Below are 17,078 nucleotides of genomic sequence, written 5' to 3'. Positions count from 1 at the left end.
TCACCACCCATACCATTTCTTCCTTCTTCCCTACCTCAAGTCCATAGGCCACCAACATTGAAACAATGTCGATGTTTTTTCTCTACCTAATCTCCGTATTCAAAAACTCCTTGTTGAAAAGTACTTCAAAGATCAGTAGAAAATCTTCCTCTCCAAATTTAAAATGCTCCTTCATCCTCTTTTCTGAAATGCATCCCATAAAGGCAAGTTGTTGTCTTGGGGTAATGAGAGAGAAAGTTGCATTCATAATTTGAGAAACTTGCTTCTCGTTGCAACATCTAATCACCACCTTGCTACATTAGCAAGAATTAAAACAGGTTCACAATCGTTACCCTGTCACATCCACCTTGCCCATTCATAAATGCTCTTTAGCGTACATTGGTTCGCTCAATCCAGGGTGAGGTCCTTGAAAATTTCAATTGTACTCCTCCCCTCATCGTTTAATGAAAGCGCCCAATTAGACAACTTGTTCACCAACTCATTCCTTGCACGAACCACATGATTGACTTCATAGTCTTCAAACGCTTCTAATATGAATTTGACAATGGATATGAATTTATTAAAGTTTCCACGCATGAATTTCTTCTTTATTAATAACATTGCTAATTATTTGAGAATCACCCTAAGCATTTGCTAATTATTAATTATTGCAAACCTAATTTTCTTGCCATTTTCAGAGCCTCTATTGTGGCTTGAGCCTTGACATCATTATTTGTTCCTTCTGCCAACTTGGTCACAACAATCACAATGATATTTCCTTCCCAGTCTCGAGCCACAAACCCAGCCCTTGAAGGGTCTGGGTTCGCATTGGAAGCCCCATCAAAATTAATTTTAAACCATCCATTCTTTGGCTTAATCCATTACACATTCATTAGATGATGCCAAAACATATTAACTCGATTAGGCCCATTAATAGACCAATTTTAGAATCTTTTTTAATTTAATCCTAATTAAATGTATAACTTATGAATTGTTATTATGTATAATTATAAATTAATTATAGGTTGATTATAGTTTATTCTAATGTTACTATGCTTCTTGCTTTATGAATTTATCTATTGTACATAAATATCTTTTGTTCTTCATTCATTTATCTCACACTTTCCTCATTTCTAGTTTGAGTATATTCCAAAATGTTCAAATCTTTACTCTTCCTCTTCATAATGATGGATTGTTGAATGCATTCCAAAATGTTGATACAAAAAACATTTACAAATTACCACATATACTATATGAATTATAGAAAACTTATACTAACTATTTTATTTTTTATTTTTTTAATTATTTCTAATTTAATATCTTTTACATAATATACTATTAATATTACAATGTTATACTTAATTTTTCAAATATCATCTTGTAATAATTTGAGTTTTAATATATTATATGATTTTTATTATTCTATTTATTTTTCATTTATTGTTTTGCAATATTTTTTGTCTTTTTTATTCTTGGATGTGATTTCTTTTAATATTTTTGTTTTCTAATTTTTCCTAATTTAATATATTTATAATTTTTTATTTTTATATTTTAACATATTTATTTAATAATTTTTTTTTCTTTTCAATTTTAAAAAAGATTTATATATTTTTTATTTATTCGAATTAATTTTTTTTAATTCTAATTCTCTAAATTTTTATTGCAGCTGCAAAAGTCCATTTTGTGCTTAAAGATAAGCACTTAAAATGTCCCCATGCATATTCTTAACTATGGGAAAAAGATATTTTGGAATCTTCTCCTATTTATGTGAAGCAGTGATTAAAAAAAAAAAAAAAAGCTGTGGAAAAAAGAGGGGGGCTGGAAATAAGCAGCCATGCATATTAAAAAAAAATACCACATGGCTGCACAAACTTATTTGCCTCCATTTTTATCAATCTTTCCCTCCAAGATTTATTAGAGAGATTGTTATTAATGCTATTCAAATAATTTATTATTTATGTGGTTAAAGAACTTAAGTTGACTGCTTAACTATAAGCAGAAAAAATAATCTTCATGGACCACCTGCTCCACAAATTGCTCCTTAAAATTTTGATCAGTTGCTGCTAGCCAAACTAACTAAGCCGCTGCATGGGGACTTGCCCTTATTCTAGAATCAAACAGTTTTATCTGAATGAAATGTTATTATTATTATTATTATATAAGAAAAAAATCTATAACACAATTTAATTGACAAACAAACCAATACAAATTCAACAAACAATAGAAATCTCCACTTGCAGAATCTTAAATCATTTATCGTCTTTTTCTATTCTACATTCTTTAAAATAAAAAAATAATAGAACCGTTAATCTGAAAAAAAACTTCAGAAATATTTGAACAGTGTGCTAAAGTCAGTCATATGGGGCTCTACTTTTCAAGAGCGTCTATATTTTTTGAAAAAAATCAGGTAGCCATTTCCGGAGAACAAGGGAAGAGGAAGAGGCAAACGAAGGGCTTGGATTGGAGGAAGTAAGTACAGCTCTCTACCACGCCTTAATTTTGTAAAGAAGATAACTGTAAATTTACTGAACGTACTATGTTTCGAAATTCTAGGGTTTTGGATGATGAAAAAATGTTTGAATTATGGTTCACCTTGTTTTTGATCTAGCTTTTCAATTCTGCAGCTCGTTCTATTGTGTTCTAATCTTTTTCCTTCTGATTTTGTTTTTTATTTTGTTCAGGTGAATAGGAATTTGCATTATAATGCCTGTGGAGTAAAGAATATTTGAGCAGGGAAAGCCACGCAAAATGTACAGCGGATCCAGTGATGGTGAGGGCAATGATGGCCTCTCGAAGAAGATTTCCCAAGCTTCGTCGATGCCCTGGGTTCGCAACTTACGCAGATACATTGGATCTGGAGCTGGTTTGGGTTCTGAGGCTCTCATGGGTTAGTATTTCTAATTTCTGTAAGAAGGGTATAAGTTGAATTAAAATTTCGACTCAATTGCTGCAAATTCAGGATAAACTTAGCTGTCTGCACTGCTCATAGAATTTTATGGTATTTTTCTGCCACATTCCTCTGCATTTTATTGTTTGAAGTCTTGGTAATTGGTTGTTGAAATTCGCTATAAATTGATTATGATACATGCATTTTTCTGGAGGAAATGCTTGAATTATTTACTGCTAATTGGTTGTAGTAATGTGCCACGAACAGTTAATGCTATATGCATGTTTCTCGAGAAAATGATTGAATTATTTAATGGTAATAGCTTTCTGCAATGTGCTACGAAGAGTTAATGATATTTGTAATGTTCTCTAATAAATGTATCTAATGTGCATTGTTTAGAAGAATCTTTTATGCGGGTAATTCTTTTGCTTTACTGATGAAATGTTTATGAGGAATGAATATCCAAATTGATACCACCCCTTTTAGGAATTGTTTCGTTTTCATGTTTCTAGGCATTTAAAGTCACTTCAAGTTTCGTAACCTTTAGAATCAATGATGCTAACGCCATGTATAATGGATAAGTTGAATGTTGTCAAAATAAGATGCAAGGTCTATGCCTCACTGTTGCGAAAGATTAGCCATGAATGTGCTTCAGAGCGACTAAAGTATGATCTGAGATCAATATTATCTTTAACGGATATATACTCTTTCAGGAAGTTGGAAAGTACTTTTTTCTAGTTCTGCTACCTACAGATTTTCCTGACACGCCGGCATGAAATAAGCAAATATAATATTGATTCAAAAATAGACAAACCTGAAAGGAATGCCATGGAAGAGATTAAGTAGTTACCGAGTCTTGCCCAAAGAACTAAATGATCAAGGATCCATGCAAACAATGCACAAGGCCTATTGCCTGAAAGCCACATCTAACCTTAGCTTTATTCAAAGAATTTACAAATTGTTTTCTACATTAATGTCAAAACAACAAATAATACGTATCATTGCAATTGCTTGTCAAAGTGAGACCTGTCTGAAAACCACCTTCTTAGTGTTGAATTTACATACAGATTAAATAAGCACTCCACTGCAGAAGTACATATCCCCCCAAAAGTTGAGTACTCCGGAAATTTTCATCCCTCTAAGAGATGGGTATCCTACTCATGATTGAGACCCATCAAGACACTAAATCAATTTACTAGGAGAGGCATTTCTTTGGAAAACTAATAGACGATCAGAATGTTCACAAAAATTAAGGCCATGGATCCCCATTAAAATCATTCCATGATTGCTAGTGCTAACCTATCAGCAGCTTTAACAAAATTTCTAGAGCAATGAGTAAGGAAAATATGAGTAGAATAATCTTGTAACATATTAGCTTCTTTTGAGAGCTCTTTTCTCTTTTGATGCTGGGTGTCTTCCTCCCATAATATCCTGATGATCAATGCTATTATGCTTCAACGGTAATTCTTAGTGCTCCACATTCAAAATCTTTGTTGAATTTTCAACCCAAGACACATGGGTTTTTCCTAAAATCACTATCAATCTTAATTTATTGGCTTCGGGTGCAGTTTCAGGCCATTTCTTTTGTATTTTCCATTCGTTTGTTAAACTTCTAGCCCATTCTGGCAGTTGGTGTGTATAGTCTGCTGGAGTATATCTCTGCAGATGAGCTCAAACATGGATATCTTAATAAGCATGTGCTATTGTTTTTGCCCTGTCTCCCACTAGCTAAGCAAATTTTATCTGTTTAGCATACACAACATTGCAGAAAGGAGATCAGGCTCATTTGTTTTGCATCACCTGATTTAATCATTAGTTTTCCATGGCTAATTGCAATTTTCTTATTTGTCACAATTCATTTGCACAGAAGTGTTTGTCAACAATTCAAATCAAAGACATGCTCATCATGGTGCTTAGTAATTAGAATTTTGTCTAGGTGTCCATTGTGAAAATGCCACTACATTGCTTGTGGTTGAGGGGAGGCTACTTAAGTTCATCATTATTAGTCCATTATCTTAAGGCATTGTCTTTTTGTGCCAGATGTTTCTCTTTAGATATTGTGTGGAAATTAATGATATCAAGTTTCCACAATCCATATTGATGTTTGGTATTTTTCTGGATTTGACCCTGCTCAATTTTTCTGGATTTGATTGTTTGGAATGTTAACAACTATTTGGAATAGACAAGAGTCAAATGGTTCTCGTACATAAGATATATGCTGTCAATGCTCTTTGTTTTTAAAAATGCACTTCTTCAAGTCAACAATTAAATACCATATGACTTGAATACTGCGGACAGAAGACATAATTGGATCAGGGTTTGGTGGTTCATTTCTTTGTCGCTTTTAGCGAATACACCATCCGTTGACCCTTTTGCTTCATTCACATTTAGAGCATATTCTGTAATCACGACATCTGGTATCACCTAATCTCTTTCACATTGGGTTAGCGATAGCTTTGCCAGGTGTTAATGTCTCAGGTCAGCAGTGAGTGATTTGTCCCTTGGCGTTTTCTCTATCACATAGGCTCTCATATTGCTGCTTCTGCAATATCCCAGTAAATTTTTTTTTGATTTTTTAACAATAAGAGATACAAGCAATCACCACAACCCGTTAAGGTTAGAGAAATAATCCAAACTGCTGAAAGGGAACCCTTCCACCTTTTGTTCACCGAGAGCCCAGTTTGGGAGGGTGCGAGCATACGGTGTTCTGGGGATCGTTAGCAACAATAATCAAACTGAAATTACAATGCCTGGGCGGCAAGCCAGCCTCTTCTGCTTATCCAGCAGGATAGAAACCAAACTCTTGGGGGTAAACCGGCCAAGGGAAAATGACAAGAAACTGAAATTCAATCACTCTACCGCATATTTCAGCAGGAGGACATTACATTATACTATCACTCTACCGCATATTTCGGCGGGAGGACAATTGCATTAAACTTATCACTCGACCACTTATTCAGTGGGAGGACTGAGTACATAAACTGAATTTCAACGTAAGAAGGCGGCTAAGCCAGCCTCTTCCACTTATGCAGTGGGAATTACAAAATAAGGACAGCAAGAATGATTGATCAGTACTACTGAAACAACCTTACAAAATTAGAGATGAAAGAAGGAGAGTAATGCAGATTTCTATAGCAAGAATATAATTTTCTGTTACAATCAATCTGCAAGTTGAAAGTACAAAACAACAGCCCATGGAAACACCCAAATGCTCATAACTCCCTCATTTTTCATCCAATTTGACTCAAACCAGCCCCAAACCCACCATAATTCACTCACAACAGCAACCAATCAAAGCTACAACCCCAACAACCCAACAACTATTTAGCACGCATCCCAATGCAAGCACACAATCCAACGCTAGACCTAGGAAGTTCGATTTTGTCTAGAAAAATCATTGCTCAATTAAACTTGCTAAAAACTTACACAATGTATCGCCATGGCTAGGAAGGAAGGATGAGTTGGTACCCAGAATGATGGAGTCGCCTAGTTAAGAGGTGTGAGCAAAATATACTTTCAGCAGTCCCGCAACCAACAACCAGAAAACACTCAAATCCCACATAGAACACTCCACGATCTGCAACTCATTCACCAACAGCATTGGGAATACAAGGACACAACTAGGTACTATCTTGCAAGTACGAAACTGAGACTTAGCTAGGAAGCCATACTTCGAAGCTTAGATTTTCAGTCGCCAAACCGGCAGCATAACGATGCAATTTTCATAGATAGTGCAAATGGGAGCCCAAGTCTCATATTTATAACTTCACTCCTCAAACCCAAATGCAATTCTTCCAAATTCAACGCCTTGCATTTGCATTTCATTCCACTACATGTGGACCCAAGTGTAGCGCCACTTTTCATAAGTCAAAACTCATGCCAAAAGGGAGAGGACCCACGTTAATCACTTGGCAAATAATGGAGATGCAATGTGAAATAATATTCCTCTAAAATATTTTGACATCCCATAGTACACATGAATTTCGCCAAAAACTTAGGATAAAATAGGCATTAATCCCAAATTTAATAAACCAGTAGCCAATAATCAGATTAATTAAATATTAACCTTAGGATAAGGAAATAATATTTAATTATGTCGCAAATGACTCCCGTACTGATTATTATCACAACTAGGATGAAACTGAGCTCGGACGACCACAGAACTGCTGCAGAATCAGAACCCTATCTATTGCCAAAAATAGAATTGTGCCACACTGCCACTTACTAAAAATAGTAAGTCAAGAACTAATGCTCAGAAAAGCATGATCTTCGCTTCCAGAGGCAAAGCATGGAGAGCTCAGTACGACAGTAACACCAGAATGGCCATTCCCTGACTTACTAAAAATAGTAAGTCCTCGTTTCATCAATGCTGGACCCTCATTCTTCATTCCACCTAGCCTACGGGTCTCAGGAATAGGCTAATGGACCACTGGAAGGTCATCAGTGAGAAGGGGGGACATTACAGCTTCATATACTTTTGGTTCTTTCTATTGGATTGATTTATTTTTCTTTTGATCAGACTATATGTACTCATATAGCTCTTGCAAAATATTTTGAGTTAGGGTTTTGCTTTTTGCCGCGACATTTTGGTGGGTACCATCAACGTTCGTAGGGAGCATATTGGGACGTCTTTTGTCCCAAATTCTTGCTAAGGGAGGTTTTGGGGGCTTTACATAGCTCGGTTCACACCCTCTTAATCGTGAGCTTAGGCTCATGTGGGTGGTTGGCTTTCCTTGTGCACACGAACCCTTGGTTTAGTTTGGAGTGCTTGACTGTGATTGTGTTGGCTTGTGGATACTCGGAGTTTGTAACTTGGTGGTGAAGGTTGGTGTGGGTACCCACCATCATATCCTTATCGCCTTTAAAAGGCCCCAAATCTTTTTGCCCCTGAATTCAATATGGTCACATGGGCAACTTGAATTGAGCCCTCGGTGCCTAATTTTGCTCCAGTGTCTTTTTTAAACCTTTTTTTCATTTTTGCATAACTTTTGCAAATGAAGGCCAGTTTTTGCAATCTAGATCTCAACGGAAAGGTTTTTCATCAACTTTGTAGTGGACAAGGTATTTCTCAGTGATTTTGCTATTTGGTGCTGAATTTTGTTCGTTGATGTTTGAATCTTGGTTTTGCAAAATATTCATTTTGTTGATCTTTATTCATAATGTATGAAGTGTATAATTGATATAATAATGGGTTATGCAACACAACTTTTTGTTATCACTTTGAGTAAGGAGAATTATGAGTCATGGGCAAAAAGAATTGTCACATGTTGTAGGTAGCTTAATCTCTTGCCTCATCTTTATGGACTCATTCCCGAGCCAAAGACACCATGGAAGCAATCAGTTTGGGGAAATAAGAATGTATTTCATAGGGTTGATTGGTTGTAGTATTAGTTCGTGTTTCTTCCATGATATCTACCCTAAGTTTAGAGGTATTCATTATGAAGTGCCCATGCACAGTTTGGACCATTATTTGGGAGATTTTTGGAGATCCACATGTTCCTCCATTCCCAGATGATCCTACTTTAGATTGCCTTCTTCCACTTGATGATGTTGACAATATTCTTTTTGATGATGGTACCTTAGAGGAGTTTGAATATGAAGCAACACTAGAGAGTTTTGATGATCCAATAACCCCACTTGCAGCTCCTACTTCTCTAGTTGAGATCACACATCTATCTCTTGTCATTGACATAGAGGTATCTATTTGTATTCCTGATTGGGATTCCTATCTGCTAGACATTGGTTCATTGTTTGTGGAGTCTCACATTTCAGATTTGGAGGACACATTTGAGGGTTTATCTCTCCTATTTGATGATAGTTGTGACACATCAGTTGTCATTTCATCTTTGTCTTTGGAGCTTTTTTACATTCAGTTTCTATTGGTTCGTTGTTTGTCATCTTCTATTGTGATTGGGTATGTACTTGATTGGTTTGTGACATCTTCATCATCCAAGGACTTGGCGACTTATGAGCAGATTTCAGAGACATCATCCTATATTTGGATTCCACTTCTTACCAATTTATATCCAAGATGGGAAGCATTTTTGCAATTATACTTGATTTATCTTCTTCCCAAAGGGAGAAATGTTGTTTGTAGGCATTGGACTATGTTTTTTCTTCAAGCAGTCATGATTTTTGTAGGACATTATCCATTATGGGGGGTGTTGTGACCTAATGACACATCACCCCATTGCAAATGGGGACCCCCTACATTTTTGGTTCACTTGGTCTTTTGGTTGTGGTCTTTTGGGTAGTTTGGTAGCAATTTCTTTGATCTCCTCAAGTTGCCAAGTGCTTTGGCAAATTTTGGCTATGTTTGCAAGTGTTCTGAGAAAATTTGGCTAAGTTTGGAAGCTTGTATTGTCTATTTTAGGGTTTTTACCCTTCAGACTTAGAAATGAGGTCAATAACTTAGGGTTTTGAGAAATTTGAATGAAGCAATGAAATGAGAACCTTCCAAGGAAGCTACCAGTGAAATTTGAGCAAATTCTGAGGAGTCTATTTTTAGTTTCACTGCATCTCGAATTGGCTTAATTTTGTGTTTAACTTTTAACAAACTTACTATTTTTAGCAGTGTCAATTTTTAGTGTCCTTGTGTCTCGGTTTGCCCTAATTTGATGTTTGGAAGAACTTACTATTTTTGGTAAGTCTATTTTTGGAAAGTCTATCTCTGGCAGTTGGTAGGACATTGTTGGCAGAACATTCCTGAATATCCAAGTTCTAAATCCGGAAAAGTTGAAAAGCAAGCAGACGATTAAAATTTTGGCCGTTTGGAATTCTTTCCGAAAATGACAAAGGCACAATAGGTCTATTCTTGGGCATGAAGGAATTCATCCTTCACTGAAAATTCCTCCTCAATCCCCAAATGGCGCTCCAGACTCAAGGTGAGTGCATTTCACTAGGCATGGAGGATTTTTCAAAATCCTCAAAATTCCTTCATTCCCACCAAAATGTGCTCAAGGACAAGAGAAGAGCACATTTCCTTGGTCAAGGAGGATTTTCCTTCCTCAAAATTCTTCCTCCACCTCAAAAATGTGCTCAAGGAAGGCGGGAGGGCACCAAAATCAAGTCAAGGAGGATTTTCCTTCCAAGTCAAAATTCCTCCTTTATAATCAAAATGCACTCTAGATAGGCAAGTGGGCGCAAAACACATGCAAGGAAGGATTTTTCCCTTTCCAAGAAATTCCTCTTCCACCTCAAATTTGCGCCCATGATAGGGAAGAGAGTGCATTTCACTAGCAATGAAGGGTTTTTCAAAAAATGTCAAAATTCCTCCTTCCATGCCAAAATGCGCCCAAGTATGCAGAATTCTAGGAAAGTAAAAAATTGACTAAGTATTGAAAATCCTCCTCCTCTGAACTCCGGATTGGACAAAATTCCTTGAAAATTGAAAAAGTGGTTGAATGTCAAAAAATTCTCCCTTCAGGACAAACCACGCACAAGCATTCATAGAGCATGAAATGTTAAAATTTCACAAGGGAAGGAATTTTCCTTCTCCAAGATTGACAGGGGCTCAACAATCCTTCAGAAATGGTAAAGATCATGAAAATTCCTCCAAGGCAAGAAAATCTTCCAAAATATCCCTTGTATGCCTAAGATAGAAAGAATCTTGTAAAGGATGAGTTGGCAACACGCAAAAAAGAATATTCCACATTAATGAAGCATTACTTGGAACATTATGGAAGTTCCCATTTTTGAACTCAAGAATGATAATGGGGTGCACTGGGATGGCGAGTTGTCTCTTTCTCATTAAGGAAACATGACGCATAATTGGAATGAATTAATGAAGCTGCTAAAATTATCTCATCGCCAACTTAGCAACTTAGTGGATGATTTCTATTTAAACAAAGTTTTGGAATATATTCTTCACAAAACGTTTTGGAGAAATTGAAGCAAGAGCAAAGTGAAGAAAAGCTAAGGTGAAGTTTTTTATTATTATCCAAAAGTTCTTATTTTGGAGGTTTTTATTTATTCCAAGTCTGGAATTGACAACACGAAATTCTTCCCTTGTTAAATTTATAGAATTCTCTTGTTAGGAATTTAATATTAATTATATTAATTTATAGGAATGGCAGAATCCAACAAGGAAACAAATACTTTCCGGCAAGCATAAATCAAGAACGAATAGATAGGACTCCTCCGAGAGACAAGAATCATTTCAAAATGGAGAGAAGTCAGCGATACCAACTTGGGAACTTTCATGTTGGGAGAATTCAGAAAGAGAGTATTTGGAATCTAGAAAGATAGTCAAAAGTGGAATTGTAGTAGTTGTCGGCTTATGCTATCCAATGCCTAGAGCTAATTATGGAATGTGCAAAGCATTACAATGCTGAAAGAAGAGCAATTCTTGCACTTGATGGGAAACTCTTGGCAAATCTTACCACTGAATCAATTGGTGAGACTGTTAAGGAATCTAGATCAGAGATAGAGAAACAATAGTCTGAAAATTGTATATAGAAGAACAAAATTTTGATGAGATTTCCGATATGAATAAATTTTGTCAGTTAATCTTTTGATATTATCGACTGCTTACTAGATCACGGGATTTCCACTGTAATTGATATCGATAACCAGCAAGCATCGAAGTCGGGTATATGTATGGATGTGAAAAGTCATGTCCACGTAGAGGCATGACTTCTATGTGGCTTATGCCACGTAGAGTCATGACCCTACGTGAACATGACTCTTCGTATTGCAAGAGTCACCATTTTAGTTATGCATTAAAACACTTAACGATGCTCGGGTTTAACGATGCTTAGACTTCGACAGTCACTATATGTTGTTTGCTTTAATTCGAATGAGGCTACATTCTTAACACTCCCTCTTAGCAAAAGAGGATTGAATTAAGTTTAAGGAACAACACACACACACACACACACACACATATATATATTCATTTGGCATGATCATGTATATTCAATCAGTAATGTTTACTAGTGAAATTTTTCATATCTTAGAGAGATATGAATTATCTGATATCCAGCACTCTGGGACAACAACTACATGAAGTCTTATCAGATAACATCCTTGATCCTAGTGACAACTGTAAAATTGTCATTATCACAGATGCAATAATTTTAGTATCATGATATTCGATACATTTTGGGACAACAAATTAATGTAGTCAATCATGATATGATTGTTATCATAATTTTTGACACATTTCGGAACAACACTTAATGACAACAAATCAATAACTCAACATAACAAATTTAGTATCAAGATTTCCGGCACATTCCGGGACAGCAGCTTAATGTAGTCAATCTTGATAACAGATCAGGTTATTGTGGAGGTTGTCACCTTACAATAGTGATCTAACACATACATCTCATGGAAAATCGTCACCTTTCATGACATAACACATAAATGCAATATTGCATACAAAATATTCATGAATATATCAAATTACATATGATTACAACTCAATTTCAATTATAATTTAGTCATACCAAGTTTACCTCTAAAGTACTCCACTTTCAACTTTGCAAGAGGTTTGGTGAATATGTCGGCACTTTGCTCTTCAGTGCTGATGTAGGTCAATTTGATAATATCTCTTTCTACCATATCTCTTATGTAATGGTAAGGGATTTCTATATGCTTGGATCGATTGTGAAAAACTGGATTTATAGAAAGTTTGATGCAGCTTTGATTATCACAGTGAATCACAGTGGGGTTCAGGGGCTTCCCAAATAGTCCAACTAGCAATTTCCTTAACCACACTGCTTCACGAGCTCCCATGGAGGCAGCCATATATTCGGCTTCAGTGGAACTCTGAGCAACTGGTGACTGTTTTCTGCTAAACCAGGATATCATAGCCGATCCAAGACTAAACAACACCCCGTTGTACTTTTACGATCAATGGAACTGCCTGCCCAGTCGGAATCAGAGTACCCTTGGAGTTGTATCTCAACATTTTTATACTTAAGGCCAAGTTCAATAGTACCACGCAAGTATCTCAGAATATGCTTAGCAGCCATTAGGTGAATCTTCTTGGGTTCGCACATGAATTGACTTAACACATTAGTAGCATAACAAATATCAGGGCGAGTGTTTACCAGGGACATAAGGGATCCAATAATTTGTCTATAGTATGTAGGATCTGTAGATTTTGAATCTACTGCTTCACTTTTGAGCTTATGAAGATTTGTTTCGATTGGAATAGATAGAGGTTTACAATCTATCATACCAAATTTGGTCAGGATATCAGTAGTGTATTTTCCTTGATTTAGGAAAATATAATTCTCTTTTTGCCATACTTCTAGACCCAAAAAATAGTGTAGTAGAACTAGATCCTTCATATCGAATTCAGCCACAAGATCTTGTTTGCATTTTGCAATGAGATGATCTTCTCCTGTTATCAACAAGTCATCAACATAGAGAACAAGTATTAACATGTCACCATTCGATATTTTGAAGTATATGTTAGAATCTGCTTCATTTTTGGAACATCCTAGCTTGGAGAGATAACTATCTATCCTTTCGTACCATGCCCTGGGAGCTTGCTTAAGGCCGTAGAAGGCTTTTTTTAGTCTGCACAGAGAGATTTCTATCGTGTGTAGCAAAGCCTTTAGGTTGTTCTATATATACTTCTTCCTCAATAACACCATTCAAAAATGCGGTCTTTACGTCCATTTGATGTACCTTCCACCCTTTAGACGCTGCAATGGCAATAATGGTTTTTACAGAAGTATATCAGGCAACTGGAGCAAATGTCTCTTCGTAGTCAATTCCAGCCTTTTGAGAAAATCCCCTGGCAACGAATCTGGCTTTGTGTTTTTCAATACTACCATTTGGTGCATATTTGATTTTGAGTAACCACTTTGAAGAGACAACTGATTTGTCTTTTGGTCTAGGTACAATGTCCCAGACATCATTTTTTAAGATAGACTGGTATTCCTCAATCATTGCATCTTTCCAAGCTTGACATGTTAAAGCCTCTTCAACATTTGATGGTTCAGATTTTGTAAGCTCGGTCATGAGTGCAACATAGCATGACTGACTTCTTGTTTTCTTATTCTCTTTGAAGATTTCATCAGGTTCCACATTATTTTCCTCAATCATCTTTCTTGCCCATAGTGGTCTTTTCTTCTTGTTAGGATTTTCAGCATTCTCAAAATTAGATGATTGAGGTTCATGATCTTCTATGCTATTCTCCCTCTGATTCTCAATTGTAAGATTTTCATTTGATTCTGTGGTTTGATCATCGTCTGCACTTAGAGAGAGTTTATAAGCAGCATCTTCTTCAAATTTGACATCTGTACTGATTTCAATAGATCTTTGTCCTGGAATATAGACTCTGTATCCTTTAGTGGTTTCACTGTAGCCAACAAATATGCCTTTCTTCCCGGAGGGTTCTAGTTTGGTTCTCTTTTCTTTAGGAACGTGAATAAACACGTGGCAACCAAAGATTCTTAGATGGCTTAAATCTAGTTTATTCCCTGTAAAGGCTTCTTCAGGTGTTATATTCTCTAGGATTGAATGAGGGCATCTGTTTTGAATGTACACAACTGTATTTGATGCTTCAGCCCAGAATGAGATATGTAGATTTTGATCATGTATCATGGCTTTAGCGGCTTCGATGATGGTTCTGTTTTTCCTTTCTGCAACTCCATTCTGTTGAGGATTATAAGGTATTGTACACTCCCTCTTAATCCCAACAGAAATGCAGAATTCTTTAAAATTTTTCAGAGATATATTCACCCCCATTATCTGATCTTAGAGTTTTTATTTTCTTCTCAGTTTGATTTTCCACTAAGGCTTTAAATTCTTTGAATTTTAATAACACTTCATTTGATTATTTGAGTTTTATGAAATAGATCCAAGTTTTTCTAGAGTAGTCATCAACAAATATCACGTAATACAAAAATCCCCCCAGTGATGGTAATGACATTGGACCACACAAATCAGTGTGGACAAGTTCTAGTACAACTTTTGATTTGTGTTCACTTGATGGAAAAGACCCTTTTGAGTTCTTCCCTAGAGCACATCCTTTACAAGTTCCAACATGATCAGATTTTAGATTGGGTAATCCTGTGGTGATCTTTCCTATGGAAGGTAGGGCACTAAATCGAAGATGTCCTTATCTTCTATGCCATATTTCATTAGAATTAGATACTTCATGATTTAGTGCTTGTTTTTGAGTATTACATAGTTTGTATAAACACCATCTCTAGATCCTATAGGAATAACATTCTTTATGTTAGAATTTTTAGGCTAGAGTAGAACTTTATCTTCATGGAAGGTGACACGATATCCTTGATTAGCTAGTCTTGATATAGAGACCAAATTCCTTTTGATACCTGGTACAAAAAGAACATCTTCCAATTGTAATGTAACTCCTGTTCTTAATTGAATTGAGCAGGTCCCAATTCCTTTCACTGGATAGGTAGAATTGTCTCCTATTGTAACTTCTTCAGTTGAGTGCCCTTGAAAGGTTTCAAATTGATCTCTAAATCCGGTTATGGTCGTGACGCTCCACTATTGATTATCCACATATGTTTGTTTGAGTTTAGTTCGCTTGATAAGGCTAAGAAGAATAGAGGATTCTCTACTGCCTTGACTTCAGCTATGGTTGGTTGAGCTTTCTTTCTTTTTGGGCAGAACCTGTGAGTGTGTCCAAATTTATCACACCTGGAGCATTGAATCTTGGAGAAGTCTCTGCTTTTGTGATTATTTCCTCTCTTCCGATTGAAGTTCCTTTTCTTCCCTTTGTTGCTTGAGTTAGCATTTAGTGCTTGAATTTCTCCTCCTTTGTTTGGACCCATCCCTCTTGTAATTAGTCGAGATTTTTCTTGAGTGCAATCATTCTTGAGTTGATCGAATTTCGGTAGTGTCGGTCAAGCACTAATGCCTTGAATAAAGGATTCCCAACTGGAAGGTAATCCCTTAAGTGCTATTAGAGATAGCTCCATATCATCTACATTATTCCCAATGGTTGACAATTGATCTTTCAACTTTGAAATCCTCATGAAATAGGATGTGATTGTTTCTCCTTTGTTCATGTAGATATGCATTAATTGCTGTTTTAAGGCGAGCAATCTTGCATTATTTATTTCAAATGAATTTTGAATGGTCTTGAACATATCATAAGCTGTAGTTAGTTTTGATATGGTTGGAAAATGTGATCTTTAACAGCATCAAATATTATTTTCTTAGCCTTGTTGTTGTGTCTTTTCCAGGTTGTTTTCTTTGGTTCGTCTTCGGGCATCTTTGTATCTTCTTCTATGTATGCATCTAGTTTGAGTTCTTGAAGAATTGCTATTATTCGAATTCTCCATGAGACAAAGTTGGATGCGCCTTCGAGTCTATCCTCCACTCTAACACTGTTCACCATGATTGTTTGTTCTTCCTTTGATTCTGAATGCGAGTCTGAATTTTAATATAAAAGTGTCACTATCTTTTATTTATTTCTCTACCAACTTGGCTCTGATACCATGTTAAGGAATCTAGATCAGAGATAGAGAAACAATAGTCTGAAAATTATATATAGAACATAATTTTGATGAGATTTCCGATATGAATAAATTCTGTCAGTTAATCTTTGATATTATCGACTGCTTACTGGATCACGAGATTTCCACTTTAATTGATATCGATAACCAGCAAGCATCGAAATCGGGTATATGTATGGATGTGAAAAGTCATGTCCACGTAGAGGCATGACTTCTACGTGGCTTATGCCATGTAGAGTCATGACCCTATGTGAACATGACGCTTCGTATTGCAAGAGTCACCATTTTAGTTATGCTTTAAAACACTGAATGGTGCTCGGGTGTAACAATGCTTAGACTTCGACAATCACTATATGTTGTTTGCTTTAATTCGAATGAGGCTACATTCTTAACAGAGACTTTTGGAATTCCTGCATTCTAGTCCATGATGTATAAGACCAAGGAAAGAGCGACTTTGATTTATGATTCTGGCTTTGAGAGATGCGCTGGAATCATCAATAAAATATGGATGCAAAAGCCGAAGCCTCACATTTCAAAGTTGCCCAAGTAGCTCACCAACATGGATTTCAAGCAAGAATATGTTGATCTTGTGTTGATGATGAGCCAAAGTCATCGGATGTTCGCAAGCTTATATATTTGAATCTTGGATGTTTTACTTCATTGTAGAAGTAATGGAAGGCATAAAGGTCGTAGATTGGGCAAACATAATTAGCAATATCTTGGATGAGCAGCTGAGGAATTTTAAGCAATCCCAATCTTTC

General features: G+C 36.1%; 1 protein-coding gene across 1 annotated transcript in view; it reads left to right on the top strand.

The window, feature by feature from the left end:
* Positions 1 to 2,241: 2,241 nt before the first annotated feature.
* The window catches only part of LOC131078085 (probable serine/threonine-protein phosphatase 2A regulatory subunit B'' subunit TON2), a 245,253-nt gene continuing 230,416 nt past the window's right edge, over positions 2,242 to 17,078 (top strand). Inside the window, exons 1-2 of the mRNA XM_058015728.2 lie at positions 2,242 to 2,448; positions 2,661 to 2,866. Coding sequence (XP_057871711.1) covers positions 2,728 to 2,866 — 139 coding nt within the window. The 5' untranslated portion in view covers positions 2,242 to 2,448; positions 2,661 to 2,727. The remainder of the gene's footprint in view (positions 2,449 to 2,660; positions 2,867 to 17,078) is intronic.

The sequence above is a fragment of the Cryptomeria japonica genome, chromosome 9 (assembly GCF_030272615.1).
Source record: "Cryptomeria japonica chromosome 9, Sugi_1.0, whole genome shotgun sequence".
Classification (NCBI taxonomy): domain Eukaryota; kingdom Viridiplantae; phylum Streptophyta; class Pinopsida; order Cupressales; family Cupressaceae; genus Cryptomeria; species Cryptomeria japonica.
Note: the sequence above shows the minus strand (reverse complement) of the source record. Positions and strands in the feature narration are given on the sequence as shown.